At 36.5% G+C, this 16,754-nt stretch overlaps 1 protein-coding gene across 4 annotated transcripts; it reads right to left on the bottom strand.

Moving 5' to 3' along the window:
• Positions 1-728: 728 nt before the first annotated feature.
• Positions 729-15,719, bottom strand: DBF4 (DBF4 zinc finger). Of its 4 annotated transcripts, none has more exons than XM_017729236.1 (11): positions 15,524-15,719; positions 13,468-13,662; positions 12,320-12,370; positions 11,740-11,809; positions 11,521-11,597; positions 10,059-10,089; positions 9,741-9,786; positions 7,896-8,027; positions 5,296-5,410; positions 4,860-4,987; positions 729-3,263 (listed from the first exon to the last, which is right to left on the bottom strand). In XM_017729236.1, exons 3-11 carry the CDS (start codon positions 12,362-12,364, stop codon positions 2,198-2,200), a joined length of 1,710 nt encoding a protein of 569 aa, XP_017584725.1. In that variant the 5' UTR covers positions 12,365-12,370; positions 13,468-13,662; positions 15,524-15,719; the 3' UTR covers positions 729-2,197. The 4 variants fall into 4 exon arrangements, with proteins under 4 accessions (XP_017584725.1, XP_017584726.1, XP_017584727.1 ...); XM_017729237.1 differs by having other exon boundaries at positions 9,741-9,783; XM_017729238.1 differs by lacking the exon at positions 7,896-8,027.
• Positions 15,720-16,754: the final 1,035 nt, after the last annotated feature.

Genomic DNA, 16,754 nt, shown 5'->3' with positions numbered 1-16,754 from the left:
CTGTTTCGGAAATAGTTAATAGGCTTACTGTGGCTTGTGATGCCATCTGAATATACTACAAAGGGGACTCTTAACACAACTAAAGTGACCAGTAAACAAAATCTGCACCATGAATAAAACTGCTTTTTGCAACCAGTAGCAGTGACTCTCCTATCTTGTTCTGGATTACAGTGAATAGTCTTCATATTTTGATGACAAACTTCTGATTTTTTTTTACCCCAACAAGATTTTAAAGCCAGATTCCAATGTGTTTGAAGCGTCTCTTTGCAGTGCCTGTTGAGATAATATGTTGTAGGACTGCATCTAATCATATGCAAAACATACACATTGTTTATCTGATGAGTAGATTTACTAACAGTGACTTCTACACTTCACACCTACCATTGCAGCAATCCTTACGTGTATCAATAGCCATGCACGTACACCCCAGTCAGATGGAGACCACCATGGCAGCTAAGGAGCGTGTGCCTTAGGGATGGGAGCAGGGAGGAGGCTGCAAGAGATACTGGCAGATTGTTGGAACGTGTTAGGGGGAAAATGCAAATTATTCTTAATTTTACTTTTAAGACTGAACCAAAAGCTAGAAAAAACCCACAACCAGAAAAACGCCAATCAACCAACCAACCAACCAACAAAAAACCTCAACAAAAAAACCTCCAACCAAACAAAATCATCTCAATAGAAGAAAAACACTCAAAACACTTGTTCCTAAAATAAACAGCATTCACTGAACCAGAAAGCAGTCATTTAATTGTCACTCAAAACAAAGAACAAAGTAATTGCTTCAATCTTCCACCTTAAAGTCCCAGTCCTAGAACACTACATACTAGTAATTTACAGGCAAAAAATAAATACAGACATACACATTTAAGATCAACTCCTTTTTAAAATGGTAATTTCGCTCATTTCTGTAATGGGTTTCTTTATCTTCTGGATGCAATTCCAGATCAGAATTAACTATAAATCAAGCCAGAAGTGACCAGTAAGATGGAGAAACCAAAAGCAGTCCTCACCAGACTGTACACACAATTACATTCACAGGGGAATAAGAAATGTCACCTTTTAGGTGACAGCAACTCCCTAAGCAGCTACTTTCATCATTAAGCTTCCAATTCATACCCTCTCTAAAGGCAAGTAATTTTATGTCATTTTCCTCACCCATTCCTGCACTCCAAGCAGCTTTACCTACCCCTCACAGAAAATAGCCTATAAAGGACAGACAATAGCAGAGAACATTAAAGCACTTTAACCATAAGAGCACTAAGTCTGAGAATATTAAATGGGCATGAGACAAAAATGCAAACAAGTAATTTATGCAAAAATTAATGAAAGTCATTTCTGTGATTTATATCTCTTACATGACCTTAAGGCACTCTACATTTATTAATAACGTTTTGCCTCTTCTAATTTCATAGTTGTGCCCTCTCTATTTACAGATACAGAAACTCTGAAAGAAATCAGCTCTGGTAAAGAACTGAATTATTAAAAAAAAAAACAACAACAACAAAAAAACGGTCTTCCCAACTCTCACTTGTGTCTTTCACTCAGCCTCTGAGTAACCCAATGTGACAGGCTGGCTACTTCGAAAGAAAAATCAAACAAAGGACCCAAGTCAATCAGAAACCTACCTTTCCTGTTGGGTTTTTGTTTGTTTTCCCACAATACATTTTTATACATCTAACTGCTTTCTTAATAGCTCAAATACACAATAGAGCTATTTTTAAGTTAGTAATAATACATCAGAGTAGTCAAAGAATGTAATACATGTTTGTTACTGTGTTCAACCAAATGCCCACAAAACATCAATGATCAGTGAGTAATGGACTACCTTATTTACAGTGGAACATCTGATTCTTTTTAATGTGGTTACTCGGAATGTATCATAATCGATGATTTTAGAAAATTATTTTATCTAAATGCAGCTGCATCATGCTTTGCCTAGCAATTTATTTAATCCAAATATGGGGTCAGAGCCTTTTATCAGCCATGATAATGCAGTACCTCTAAAAAAAATCCAAAACACAAGACCAAAACCAAACTTAGTTTTATTTTTCATATATACATATACAGAAGATTTTGCATTAAAAAACTTGAGAACCAAATAATCTGTACATATAATACAGCAATTTAAGTCTTCATCAATAGAATCTTAAATTTTCAAGTCAATCTAAAAATCATTGTATTAAATAAACCAATATTAAAATCCAAAAAACGGGGATGAGGATGAAGAGGAAAATAATGACCACATAACATTTGTATTCTGCCCTTCGCATGTATCATTTATGCTCACTGAACATTTATTCTCAGTGTAACTTGAAAAACCTCCAAATTCTGAGTTTCTTTCACTTGTCTGAAATAACTCCAATAGGGTCTGCAGTGGCGAGCTACAAGAGCTTCTCTTCTCTTCAGGAACAGACAGTCCATCTGAATTCTTTACATATAACTCCATAGTCTGTTTCCAGGTTTCTCTTTTATTCCTTCCCAAGTTAAGCTTCACTTTTCTGTGCAGCTTTCCAGACGGTGAACTGTGGGCAGTGTTGGCAGCTGATGCATTAAGTTCTTTGTTCACAGCAGTATCAGAGACCTCAGCCTTCAGAATGACATTGTGCTGCACTTGTTGATGATTATCACACAAATCAGGATGTTTCTTGACAAACGTAGGATTGGCATCTGTTTTTTTCAAACACTTTGCTGGTAGAACTACTGAATTATTTAATTTTCGTTTTTGCTGCAGTAAGTTTTTGTCTTTTTCATTAAAATGTGTAACTTGGGTGTGAGAATATAAAGTATATGTTCCTTCCTGAAAATACTGTATATTCTTTTTACTTAGATCTGGTTCCAGTATTTCCCTGCTGAATGGCTCAGAAGCTTGAGACAAGTTCTTTGTGTACACTTTGTCAGTTTTCTGAAGGGGCGGCTGTATGGAATTTGATGATACAACAGTCTCTCTTACCTTCACAGTACAGGAGCAATCAGTCTTAATATTTTCATTATTAATTCTGAACTTACTTTTCAGTTCTGAAGGTTGTGATGGGTGACAGTAAAGAACTGAACAGACAGATGCAGAAACAGGGGTAGGTATTGGCACAGAATTTGGTTGCACTTCTGCAGGCTGGCGATCCAGTTTGAGTGCCTGCATTGCAGTATCCTTCCATGAGTAAGTTTTCAAAGAAATGCGTTGCTTTTTCAGTCGCTCTTTCAGCTCATCTGGTCTGGTTATCTTTCCAATTATAGGAGAAAAATATCCTGTGCTACATTTTGTCCTACAGTGAAATTGTTTAAAAATATTAACAAACGTAAAAAACCCCATGCAACATAACTCCATAGGCAACTGATTCTGGAAACTAACTACTGATTTTAGAACTAACAAAAGAGTTTTTGTTTTTACTCTTCAAGGAAAGATATATTTAGGGTAGTAACGTGGTGATGATCTGTTTACCCATTGCTTTTCTGATCCCCTATTGTTCCCCCCACTTTCCCCTGCTCCTGGCCCTGGCCCCTGCCTTGGGCTCTCCCTGCTGGTTCCTGTACCCCAACTCCACCCATGGACTGCCCCTGAGAAAAAGCCCCTGCGCCCGGATCGCAGGGTCCCTCTGCCTCTGGGGGTCGCCAGGACAAGATGTAACCATTAAAGGCCCTCTGAACCCCCCAATGGACACCCTTCTCGCCTCCTTCGCCGTCACTGTGCTGTAGAGCTGAGAGCTGCCAGGGCAAAACCACGGAGTCGTCTGAAATGGACTACGGGAAGGCGAAATGGTCGCACTGCCCAAAGCAGCTCTGCTGAGCTCTCAAGGAAAGCTGCAGCTTGCTAAACCAAACCTAGCACTACAACAGTAACACACTATTTCTACAGGACCGGAGCATCTATAGTTGAATTTGATATTTTCTTACTGATTTCTACAGCTCATAGAATTGTTTTAAAAACACACAAAGTAGTCTAGTATTTCAGTAAATCTCAATTTACGGTGGCATTAAGAACAAAAGTTAGTGAATATAATGCAATGGCTATAAATACTTACAAATATTCTATGATATATACACAAAATTAACATAATTTTCCTGACAGGATTTCAAGCCTAACAACTCTTGAGTATTTTGAAATCATAAAAGAAATAAAGGCTTGCTTTCATTACGCTATCAGTTGTTTGATTCTGTTCACATTTCCTTTGATTTCACTAAGAATATACCTTTATTTCTTCATTACTTGCCTTTTTTTTAAATAAATAAACAAGAATTCCTTATCTCCTGACTCATTTGCAAAAAATCAGAGCAACCGTGAATAATGTTACTGTTCACGTAACAAAGACCCTGGTGCCTACAGTTCAAGACACCAAACAAGCCTTTCTCACCCTTTCAAGCTCTTGAGCTACAAGGAACGAAGTGACATTTGCTTTCTCTGCTCTGCACAGGCAGCACACAAGCTAAGAGGTTTAGAGTACAGGCAGAAAGTTTTTCCACAGGTAAGGAGATCAGATTGATTTGCTGTCCTTTGACTTAGACTACCAAAAATGACAGAAAGCATTCAGAGCAAGATGTCCAGACATTGCTGTCTTTCTGATAGCAGTATTTCAGTACAGCAGATTTTGCTTTATAGAAGCTGAAGATAGGTAGGACAACTTCTGGCAAAATTCAGTCTCACCTTTCTCTGATGTCATCTGCACTTCTGATTGTTTTTTTTCCTAAATTCTGTTTTACAGAACTGATTTGCCAGGTACAGCTGCATTGCAAATTTCCATTATTTATTTCAGAGTTCAAAACATGAATTTATCCTATTCTATTCAGATCAAGAATTTCAGGACTATCTCTATGTTCAATGTCGTGACTCACAGAGTCTTTAGAATTTATAAAATGTAACTCACCTTTTTATTTTTCCTGTATCATCATCTTTGTATGCAACAAACTCATAAACTAACTTTGAGATTATATCATCAACAACTTTATACTGTGTGCTTTGTGCAAAATTTCGGTGCCGCTCACTTTCAAGATGCTGCAATAAAGAGAAAACATGAAACAAATCTAAGACTACAGATACAAATATACAAGTCAGCAGTACAAGAAGGAGCAAGTAAATATCATTAATTTACTACTAGCATCTCCAAGACATCAATTACTAGTGCCTTCAGCTATCAGAGATAGGTTTTAATTCTTAATTGCTTCTTCTAACATGGGAAAAAATACTCATTTGCTGGTTATTCAGAAAAATATTTTAAAATAAAAAATTATAGAGAAACGTCTGGTGATACCACACTTAAGAGATATGATGGTATCAAAGCATATACTTGACATTTCACATACTGCTTGCAGATCTTCATATTTCTTCCCACAGCATTCACAATATCCTCTCTTTTTTTTGTCCTTCTGAGGAAACTGAACAGGCATTCCACAGTCCTTGTCACTGTTTATTTTGTTTCTGTTAAGAGAATATTTATGAGTCTTAAATATGGGACTGAGTGCTCAGCTTGCCTCTCACAGTATGTTCATTCTTACATACTTAAAAAAAAAAAAAACAAACCCCAAACAAACCTCTATTTCCCCTTAAACTACATTATTTTAGTCAACGCTTATTAAAAACAAAGAGAAAAGTTATGCACAGATTTAAAATCAAACAAACAAAACCCAGAAACATTTACTGCAAGAAGACAGGCAGACCCAGCGGAATTATATGTACGCATAAAACATCCAGGTTAGTACAGATGTACTACCATCACTGACTCAGAATAAATAACACAAAATTGCTAAACAAATAAAAATCAAAGGACATTTAAAAATCTCTGTGCACAGATGATAAAACCCAAACTAGAAACAGAAAAATAGAAAAGCATTTTAACACCCACTGTCAGTATTTTTGAAGCCTAGAAAACACACATCTGAGAAAGATGACCTCTCCTCAGTCTCTGGCAAAAGTAACAGCCATATTTGTTGGTTAAACATAATTTTGAATATGCTGACCTAATGCCATTTTGTCCTGTTTTTCTAGGTACAGGCTAAGTGGGAATGCAAAAAAGTGAACCTGAAGTTCTTCCTGGACATTAAAATATGAAGAGGTTCTCAGTAGCTGCTCCATGACCTTCAGAGTCCTCATCTGGGGAGACCTACTGCTTGCTGCAATCCACTATTAAACCACCTAAGGCTGATATGCCAGCAATAAAGCAAAGTCATCAATCTCTACTTCCCTTTTACTTTGGAGGAATAGTGCCATCTCCCTGTTTAGCCAAAAATCACTCCGACAGATTTTACCAAGTATCTGCATAGATGTAAGGTCAGGACTTTACATCAGAAAATCTGCCTTGAAAAATCTCTAGCTTACAAAGCATAGCAATGTATTGTTAACATCCTGACCCAGCACTTCTTTGGTTCCTCAGGACAGGGAACCCCAGTGTGTGCTTTAACTGTTACATCAGCCTTCACACCTTCCCTCTGCAAAACAGTAAAACTCTTAGAGAATCAGTAAAGCAGGATATAACCAATAGAATGGATCATATGAAGACTGAATATGTCTGCAGGTCTTGCCCAATGCAGAAGCAAGTAGAACTAACAACTTCGTTTCAACAAGCTTTTCTCCCAGGTAAAGATAAAACAAGTGAACATTCCCCTCTCTCTCTCTTCCAAAACTGACATTGCTCACAACTGAGTATGAAATAATTTCCCACCTAAACATCTCTTTGGTATGTGCCCACCTGAAGTATTAATTAGGAATATTTATTCAAACATAAATTCTGAAATTTTTACTCTATCACATTCCTTAATCCGTCTAAACAAAAACTGCCTTTATGGTTTTTTAACGGTTTAAAAAGAATGGGTCTTTCCAACCTCCTCTGAAGAGACACAATCAGAAATTTCCTTATTAATACAGCAGTCACCCTTGCAATATATGTTTTTTGCTTATTCATATTACCTTCATTGCAAGAAAAAAAAAAAAAAAAAAAAAAAGCCATTATGGCAACATCAGCTAAAACCTCCAGCACTGTATTAAGGTCAAGACTGGACAAAACTGTGGAGAAGCCGTTTTATAAAGAAAACGGGTATCACAGCTAATTAAGTCTTCAGCCCCCCAAAAAAAGAAAAGCAGCAACTTACTAAATACAGAAAGTTCCACATATGGCAAAGCTACCCTTTGCCTAAACATATTTAGTCTTTCACAGGAATCAATTTAAGAAGTCGATGAAATAAGCTAGGTAGAAAAGATTTTTAAAAACCACACTGATTCACAAAAAACAATTAAGACTCTTAAATATAAGTTTCAAATCATAAAATTGATTTGCTGAAGTTCTAACTGCATCTGTAGCGCTCAAATAGAGCCTGAATGCCAAAATGTAGGACAAACGCTGTAAAAAAACCTGCAATTTTACTGGGCAGCTGGCATCCACTTTTCATCTTTGAAGAGTTGAAGCAGTATTAGCAGTTAATCTAGTTTCTGTAAATTATCAACAATATGCGCTCTTTATCAACAATGGTTAGGCACTGTGATTGAGTATCACTGCTTTAAAAAATTTAACTAATTATTTCAGTACTGTACGGATAAATACAAAAGAAGCCTCAAGAAACCCACTTCCTGTGAAATACTTACTGAATAGCATCCAAGAGGAAGACAAAGAAGAAACCAGTGGCAGAAAGGAAAAAAATACCTTACGCTGACCCACAGTGAAAGGAGAAGGCCACATTTTTGAATGTATGCAGTTCTATGCCCCAAAAAAAGGATTAAAGACAGGACAAAGAGGGGACAGATAGAGAGACGGACACTAACAGTGTAGTAAATACATAAGCTGAGACATGGCATTAAATAGCACAGAAAATTAGAAGAAGAGCAATTATTTTAGAACACAATTAGTAATGAAATGATTTAGAGAACAACCCTCTCCTCTACCCACATGTCGATAACAAAGTTTTCAACAAACCTTTGCTTAGACTGAGTTTGCTTTTGACCAGAAGGATACTTCTTATCCACCTCAAATGGACTATATGGCTTTGGAACACAATAGTTCAGAAATGGAAAACTCAGTAACTGCAGGTAAAATGGTCGATACTGGCTGCATTAACATAAAACAAGCGCATGAGAACCATCAAAACCAGAAAAAGGGCTACATTGCATACATTACTCCAGGTCCAAAATCTTGAGAAGGTGTTTCTCTTTTACATATGTCATACACAGAACGCTAAGCAGATAAATATTTTAGACTAAGTAATTCATTCCCTCCTTGATACTTTCCTTCAGTTTCCACAGCTGTCTTACACATTCCTTGGGATATGACTTGTGTGCCTATTAATTGTGAGTTGGGTAACCAGTAAACCCAAGAATAATTTGGGCAACAGTGCATTTGTGCTCCTGAGAAGTAGCTACATCAGTTCCCAACATCCAATGCATTTTTTTTCTCATTTTACCATTTTCTTAAAAAAAAAAAGTAATCAATTCACCATTCAAAATATAAAAACTGACCATCTCATTTTTCAGAAAAATAATATTCCTGTGCACCACTGTACTTTCAGAGATACCAGAACTTGCAACTATACCAGTGCTCTGAATATATTAAGAACTTTTAAAATAGGGCATGTCAAAAGCTCACATCCTGAATAATCATTTGACTGAAATGCTGATGGCAGAGTTGTCTGATTTCTTCCCCACATTACTGTTATAAGCTACCCAGGCAAAACTACAACAGCAAGTCTGGAAAACATAATAGCAACAGCGAACCATCATGTTCTGCTTCTGAACCGTTACTTATGTTGCATAAACATTAAAAAACATTATGTTACATAAATATTTAGGAGTGTTTCAAGTGTTTAGTACGCCACTACATTGTGAAGTCAAATTCACATATATTTATATATGAATTTCTTGTTCTTACAACTGTGTTGGTTAAATTCTCCCCACTATCCTCAGGTCCCTCATTCCTGTTGCACCAACTCAGTGTACAACTGGGTTTAGATCTCTTTTTTCAATACAGGAAAGCATCAGAGAAATCAGGTCAAAGAATTTAGCGCTTATAAACAACATCATAACTCAGAAGTTAGTTAGGGATTTAAAGGTGCAAATTATGCTGTGCAGAACTGAACCTTTTTTTACAATTCATTGTTCTCACAACTTCTGGCTAACTGGCATTTTCTTACACAACCAAGACTGATTGATTACAGGACCAGAAAGACGTGAAATTTTTCAAGGCTGAAAGTATCAGATTGCGTACTATTGTGGATTCTGAAGTCAGATTAATAGCTTGTAACTTTTCCCTTTAAAAAGAAATGACTGAACAGGAAATTAAACCTAATTTCTATTAATTATTTTAACTAACAACTTCTCTTTCCTTACATCTGAAGGGTGTCAGCAGGAGATAAATGTAATTGAGTTGGGACTACATGACTGGAATTCAGTATGCAAAGTTTTATTGGCCTTTTGGGCTATAGGATTTGGATTTAAGGAAAGATGTAAAGGTTCAGGTTTCCCTTTCACTCATACAGTCCTTGGTAGGAAGTAGACTGAAGAACCCACTCTCATGATCTACAAACTGGAGTTACCTGTTAACTTGCCACTTCCATCACCTACTGCAAATATTCCCTACTATACTACTACTTGGTCAATCTCATTTGGTGGCTAGACACATTTGTATGTTATTATAAGAGAGCAGTACACTTGACACTTGAAGTCAGGAAGTTGAAAGAAATTAAGATTTAAGGACACACTTTCTCAAGTAATTCTGAATTACTCAGTTTGAGAATCACATTACTGAATGCACGAAGAGAACACTTACCGACTCCTATCTTCCACCCTGATAAATGGACTTTTCAGTCTACCTGCTCAAGGGGGGAGAAAAGGAAATCAATAGATAATTACTTTTCATCCTTTATCATGCTACCCCAGTAGCTTAAAAAATAAGCAGACTTCATTTTAGAGCTCATTATGTACAGGTTTTGACAAACTCATGATTTCCACAGAAGTTCTTCTACATGCTTCTGTTGGACATACAAATTGGAGTACAGCACCACATTTGACCACATGAGAACTGTAGCACATTCTTAAGCATTCAGAAAGTCAAGCCAGAAACCTCTACAATTATTGAAGTACTTACTTTTCGACTTCTGAGCAGTAACTTGTTTTCCCTATTGAAAAAAGAGAGATGGTATAAAATCCCTGTGAGTATTTTTCTGCACTTTACTTAAAGATTTAGCTGTAGATAATTTAAGTTATGAGAGTCTCCCTGTGTTAATCATGACTTCATACACTCATGATGACTTTTGCAGGAAACTAAGCTCACTAGGACTTTGAAATAAGGTAACATGTTTCCCCAAAGAAATATTTATTTCTACACTAAAAAAAAAGAAGTGTTCTCCTTCAGATGCCTCAATTTATTTTTCCTAAAAGCAAATCTAAACAAAGAAACTAAGAAAGGTAAATTTATACACTTACTCTCTCCACCCTGAAACTACCTTGCCATGGTTTAAAGTTCAGCCTTTAATACAGATAGCATTTTTACAACACTTTATAAATCCTAATTAACTGCAAGCTGCAAAATGCCACCAAAACCTGTAGAACAGCAAGCATCTCCAATTAATACAATTCTTTTCATTTGAATGGATTTACATGGACTGGGTCTTTTATTATTTTTAGCAATGAAGACTAAAATTTAGAGGAATATTTTGTCTTAAAGTGAAGCCTACAATCAAGCATTAGCTGTTAATTTTAATTGCTTCTGGTAAAGGTACAAACTCATTTTATACTATTTGCAAAACAACCTCACCTGCTATCCATGAACACAGTGATGATTTGGCAGAGGATTTGATGTAGCCTCAATAACTAGCCAATATTACATTCCGAAACAAAGTAACACACCCCAGGTAGTTTGGTTCCACATTTACTTATCAGGCCCCATGGCTAAACTAGACAATTGTGCAAATTACAGAGCAACTGCAGATGAAGCACGCAAGAGCTACAAGCTTTAATGTCATTTTCACATGCCAACTGCACATTATTGGCAGAAGAGCTTGAAGATGCTTTATGCTAGTTCTTTACAAAAGAAGAGTTGCAGATTCCCTATAGAGACCTAGCTTCTCCAGGAAACGTAACTATGATTTTTCGGAATGGCCCATCAAAATGAAAGCATTTCTAATCACTGTGTCACAAGGAAAATTATACAAGGCAACTTAGCTGCCGTCTACATCATATTAAAGCCGCAATACATTTTATTATTTATTACTTTTGAGGCAAGCAGAATGAAAACTTCAGACAGTTCAGCACTTCTGATAGTTAGATATCCTTTGCAACAGCACAGGTCTACAAATTACACAATCAATGCTACTATTAAAGCTATTTTTAAATAACGTTGAAATACACAGCAAATACTTTTTATCTTTCAAAGATGGTTTTTAAACATCTTACAACATACTAGTCTGTGAAAAACTGAAAATGAGCAATACCTTCATTAAAATAAGATCTACAGGCTTCACAGTAGGCAGTACTTAGTACTTTAGTACTTAAGTGTTTTCTTAGTTAATGAAACAAATGGCATTTTTATAAATGGCAGAGGCACTTACCACATCTTTAGAAGAACTGCCTGCTCTTTTGATTAGATAGAGCTCCCTTTTCTTTTGTTCAATGCAATTCTTAACATCTGGCAACAAGAGGGAGAATTATACTCAGTTAATTCAATTTTTGTATGTTTGACATAATTTTTAATATTTCGAATTCAACAAAAGAAAAGTTAAATAAACATTACAAGTTCAAGGCAGGCTTCATCCAACAAAAATATTTACCATCAATATGAAGGATCTTCACTCCCCAACTCAAAGCATTGGACAGTATACTACCAGAAGGGATTAAGTCCTGCAAGCAATAAATTATATTAATAATCTTAAACAATGCATAGTAGATTACTTAAAAGAATTACAAATACAACATATAATATGAAAGCTGAGATTAAAATGCAGATGCTTTGCTTCTTAGCCAAAAGACTATCACTCTCCTAGACTCCTCTTCTGTCTCTGTATTACAGCACCTCACCACCAGAAGAATCTATTTAAACCTTCAGAAAACCAAAACTGTTCTTTATTGTCACATTTTATAGTAAGATTTGAAGACAGTGAATTTACACATTAACTTCATGAACGCCTCTCAAATGCTAGTTATATTAGCAATCCTGACAAATTTTAATACTTGTCCTAAGACTCCAGACATTCAATTCCTCAGGAAGTACCCAGAAAACATACCTGACACTTCACTTCCATGGCTGACTTCTCTCTAAAACCACTAAGATCACTTTTACTACCGCTTGTTTTCTAGAAGAACAAACCACCAAAGGTTCTGAAGCACAAATTTGTTGATAATTTGACTTACCTGTTCTTTGATTGCTTTTTCAACCAAGGATTTTCCTCTGCTCATACGTACCTACATTAAAACAGAAACACACTTGTAACAAAGTGAGACAAATTATATTGCTCTCAAAAAATACACGTTAGATACAAGGGTCTCCTTTTGTTCATTATATTTTTCAATAATGTGCATTTTTCTCACAAAGTTATGGTTGATACAGTCTAAGGGGAAAAATCCCAAAACCAAAAAACCCCCAACAAGTAATCCTTTTCAGCCAAAGCAGGCCACTGCAATATTAGGGCTGGAACAACACAGACGGTGGGAATAAGCAGCCAGTGACACAGACCAGGAGATGAGGTTTCATCAGCTGAACTTGTGAAAATTAAGCTAACAGTCATGAATATAATCATAGCCTCTGTGTTATCCCCTGCTTTTCCATCACCAGTGCATTTCCTTTTTCTACTTTTTGCTGCTTATTCATAATGAGCTGGCTTTACCTATGCAGGTTGTTTGCAAAACGAGGTGCCCTCACCTATGCAATACATAGACCAGCCTGCAGCCTGGATGTTTCTAAATAAGCACCATATATATAGTATAGCTAAGTATTTCAACCGTATTCTGAAAGGACACAAGACTTGCCCATGTAAGCAACTTCACATAAACCTGAATAAGTTCAGATACTAACTGTTGCAATTAATGTGATCCCCTAAGAAAGAGCTCAGAGAAACTTAACATTCATAATGCCCAATTTTAATTACTTCCTACTACTATCAGAGTGTTTCTGCAGGTATCAGCATTAACAACATGTAATCAGCCAGATTTTAATAGGCCATGTTGCAAAAGAGACAGGAATCACTGGATGTCATCACATGCCTGATCCAGCTGTCAAACATGACATCAATGTTGTAAGTCAGACATACTACATTAGAACAGATTTGAGTGTACTCTGCTTACTTGCAAAAATGGCTCCTTTTTAAAATTAGTTTCAAAAAAATTGCTGAATTAGTTTGAGTTAGTTAACAAGTTAGCCTGAATAAGCGTAAAAGTATGTTTGAAAGAAATCCCCTTATTCACCCAAGGAACTGCTGCCACCTTTACGAAACAAAATAGGAGAAAAATTGAAAGAGCATATCCCATGGGTTGCACCTGATTTGCTTTACTGAGAAACTTACTGTATCTACTATCTTAAATGAACTTCCATCATTTCGATCTTTTCGGTTGCTAGGATGAGGTGAACCATTTCCTCCGTTAGGCGCAGATTCTGGACTAGGAACAGGAGAAATCTGGCCAAGAGCTGGTGCAAATTTCGCCTCCTTTTTATTAGTCACCAGATAGTTGATATCTTTACTAAGAAAACTCTCCACTCTCTAAATATAAAGATATAAAGAAAATAATTAATTCAGGACAATAGATCAGTAACTCAATTTTACATTGAATATTTTAAAGGAAAGTGATAAAACTTCTAAAACAATGAAGTTCAAAACCACTGAATTAACAAGAAAAGATTTTCTAAATATCTGGATGACAATGACAACTAAGTTGTACTTGCGTCTTACCAGTCACAAACTCCAATTTCAGTCCCTTAATTTCGTAATCTTTATCAAAAGAGCTCTGCTTTGTTTTGATTATTATAATTTTTTTACTACCTACCTGTAATACTTTCCAAGTATAAGAATGTAAACATTGTATTAAGTAATAACAGACTAATTCAGACTATGGAAAACAATTATCTCTAATTTTAGGTAACAGAAATTATACAGAAGTGTTCAGCTAAACTTTAAGGCAGGTGTTTGCAAATGTAATTTACAGTCTGCAAGGAGCTATAAATTTACTGAGTTTAGAACTAGCAGAAAAACTAAAATTTCAGGATAGCTACCATGTTTCACACCTATATTATTCATAACACTTCTCAAAAAAGTAAAATGTAAAGTAGATTCATATTCTTATACTCAGTAATATAAAAATGTGATTATTCTGCATTTACTCTCTTCCATCTTGCTCCTTCAGTGTTTCATTGCCAACTACAGTGTGATTATCAGGTATCTGCCTTGTTATTTCATGTCAGTTTGTATAGTTTGAAGTATTTTCCTCTTTTCCACTAATCAGTGTGGAATGCACAAATCACACAGCTTGAAACAGTACCTTTCAATTCTGTTCTATGTACCTTTTACAGAAACAGGACATACAGAGAGAAGCACTTCTGAGTGCATTCCACACAAGTAACAATGAAACATGGTAATTGATATTGAGGGTGTTGAGCACCTCAGATTGAGGCATTTACTCCTCAGAATAAGGCAAAAAAACTTTCTTTTCAGTCTTTGAGTTTTGAACTTACTTTTCACACATGAATGCCTAAAATTCTGGTTTAGAAAGACAAATGACAGCGTGCACTTATTTGATGTTAAATGTAAAAAAATGCACTTAACTCAAAACTGTGTTATTGCTATTCCTTACTGCTACTATGATTTCAGACAAGTACCAATTTCATAAAGCTGCTCAGTGTCCCTCTAAGGTCAAAGAAGTATTGCCAAAGCAATGTTCAGAACAACTAGCAATTTAAGCAGATCCCTTCTGCCTCTGTGCTTGAAAGGTGTTTAGTAATACAAGCAATGCAATTAACATTATTATCATATCCTGTACTTGCTTGTATCAAAGAGTACCTTCCACACAGAAGAGAGAATTAGGAAAAATATTAGTAAGATGCTCGTAAAATTTATTAGTTAAGTAAGAGTATTCAAAAATACTCACCAAGATACTCTGCACAAAAAGTAGTTAGTGAAGTTACTGACTTACAGTAAACATATACAAAACTCTTCCTTTAATCTCTTTCAGGCTCAGCTGAACACTTAGTTGTAACACATAAACACGCCAATATAGTCAGAAGCAGCAGAAGAAAAATCACCTCAAACAATGAACCCTAATAAATTCGGATAAAATTTTAAGCCAAGTAAATAATTTTGTTTGAAAACAAAACTTCCGAACAAGAACTTTTGTTCCAATCAGTAAAGCAGCTTCTCTTGAAAAACCACAGAATAATTTGTTGATAAGCTCATTGTTTGTACTAAAGTTTCTCATTGTTTGTACTAAAGTTTAAGACAAACAGAGAAAAATAAGACCCCATCTCAGATAAGTACAAACATTAAAATGCAGTCACAAAGAACACAAAAAAGACATTCCACATACGTACATTTTCTTCCAGGTTCATACAGGTCTCTATTATTAACTTACCCCTCCCAGCTCTTTGAGGTCCTTCTCTAACTTTTCAGAGATCACATTTGACGGGATATCGAGGTAAAACACCTTCCCAGTGAGCGGCTTAAATTTTAGTTTCTCTGGTTTTCCTGTGTCTTTTTTCACATTCTTCAGGGAAGATTTTATCTTTTCTGGTTTTGCTTGTATTCCATCTGCTGAAAGAAAAAAAGAAAAGGCAATTTAGACAGAACTGAGTTTTGGTTTTATTTGCAAAAAGGAAAATTCCTAAATTATGGAAATGGATGGAGCAAGCTTCTATAGAATAGCTTGGGCTGGAATGGGCCTTATAGATCCTGTAGTTTCAACTTCCCTGCAAGGGAGGGGCAGGGACACCTTTCACTAGAACAAGTTGCTCGAACTATAATTGCACATATTGGTTTTACATTGGTTTTTCTTCCTCACTGACTTGCTCCTAATTGCTTATTTTCTGGAGAAGCTCAAGACAATGAGAGCTGCTACAGGAAGTGAGCAGGCCTCGTCTGAAGACAAAAAGGCAACATGCAAAATAGTCCCTGTTAAGTATTACTTCCCTCCCTGAAACAGTCTTAGATAGGAAAGGGAGCAGAACCACTACTCATGCTACAAAATTCTCTAAGTAAGGTTTACGAGCACACTAAATAAGGCAGGAACAACAGTCAGTTTTGTAGGATCTGGAAGATAAAAAAACCAAGATAAACGAGAAAATGGAGAGGCATAGGTTGGTGTAACTGATATTGAATCTAAACAGAAAAGATGGGTGCTAAGCAAGCATGCAAGAAAAACTCTGTAGATGATCAGGGATCAAATATGGTGTTATACTCAGCACATACATGCCAGGGGAGTTCAAAAATTAACACACTAAACACTGGAATTAATACTGGAGCATGCATATTAAACTTCTCAGGGATAATTAAAAGTTTGGAGCGCATTAGTAGGCTGTAATAACAACAAAGAGTCTCTCTCGCAAAGGGGGTGCGTTCTCACACCCTGGGCCTAAGGAGCCCTCCATGCAAATACCAGAGAAGCGCTGCCCGCGGGCAGCAGCTCGCCCAGCAGCGGCCCGGCGATTCCCCACACACCAGGGACACGCTTTACATTTAACTCCCCAAGGGACGCAAAGGCCCTCCCAGCTGCGCCAGCCCAAGGTCGGCTCGGGCCCAAACCCGGCACGGGGCGGGCTGCGGCGCCTCACAGCCCCAGCCGGGATGGCGGCACCTGCGAAGGAAGG

This window comes from Corvus brachyrhynchos, unplaced genomic scaffold (genome assembly GCF_000691975.1).
Source record: "Corvus brachyrhynchos isolate BGI_N302 unplaced genomic scaffold, ASM69197v1 scaffold142, whole genome shotgun sequence".
NCBI classification, from domain to species: Eukaryota; Metazoa; Chordata; class Aves; order Passeriformes; family Corvidae; genus Corvus; species Corvus brachyrhynchos.
This window is presented reverse-complemented; position numbering and strand designations above follow the sequence as displayed.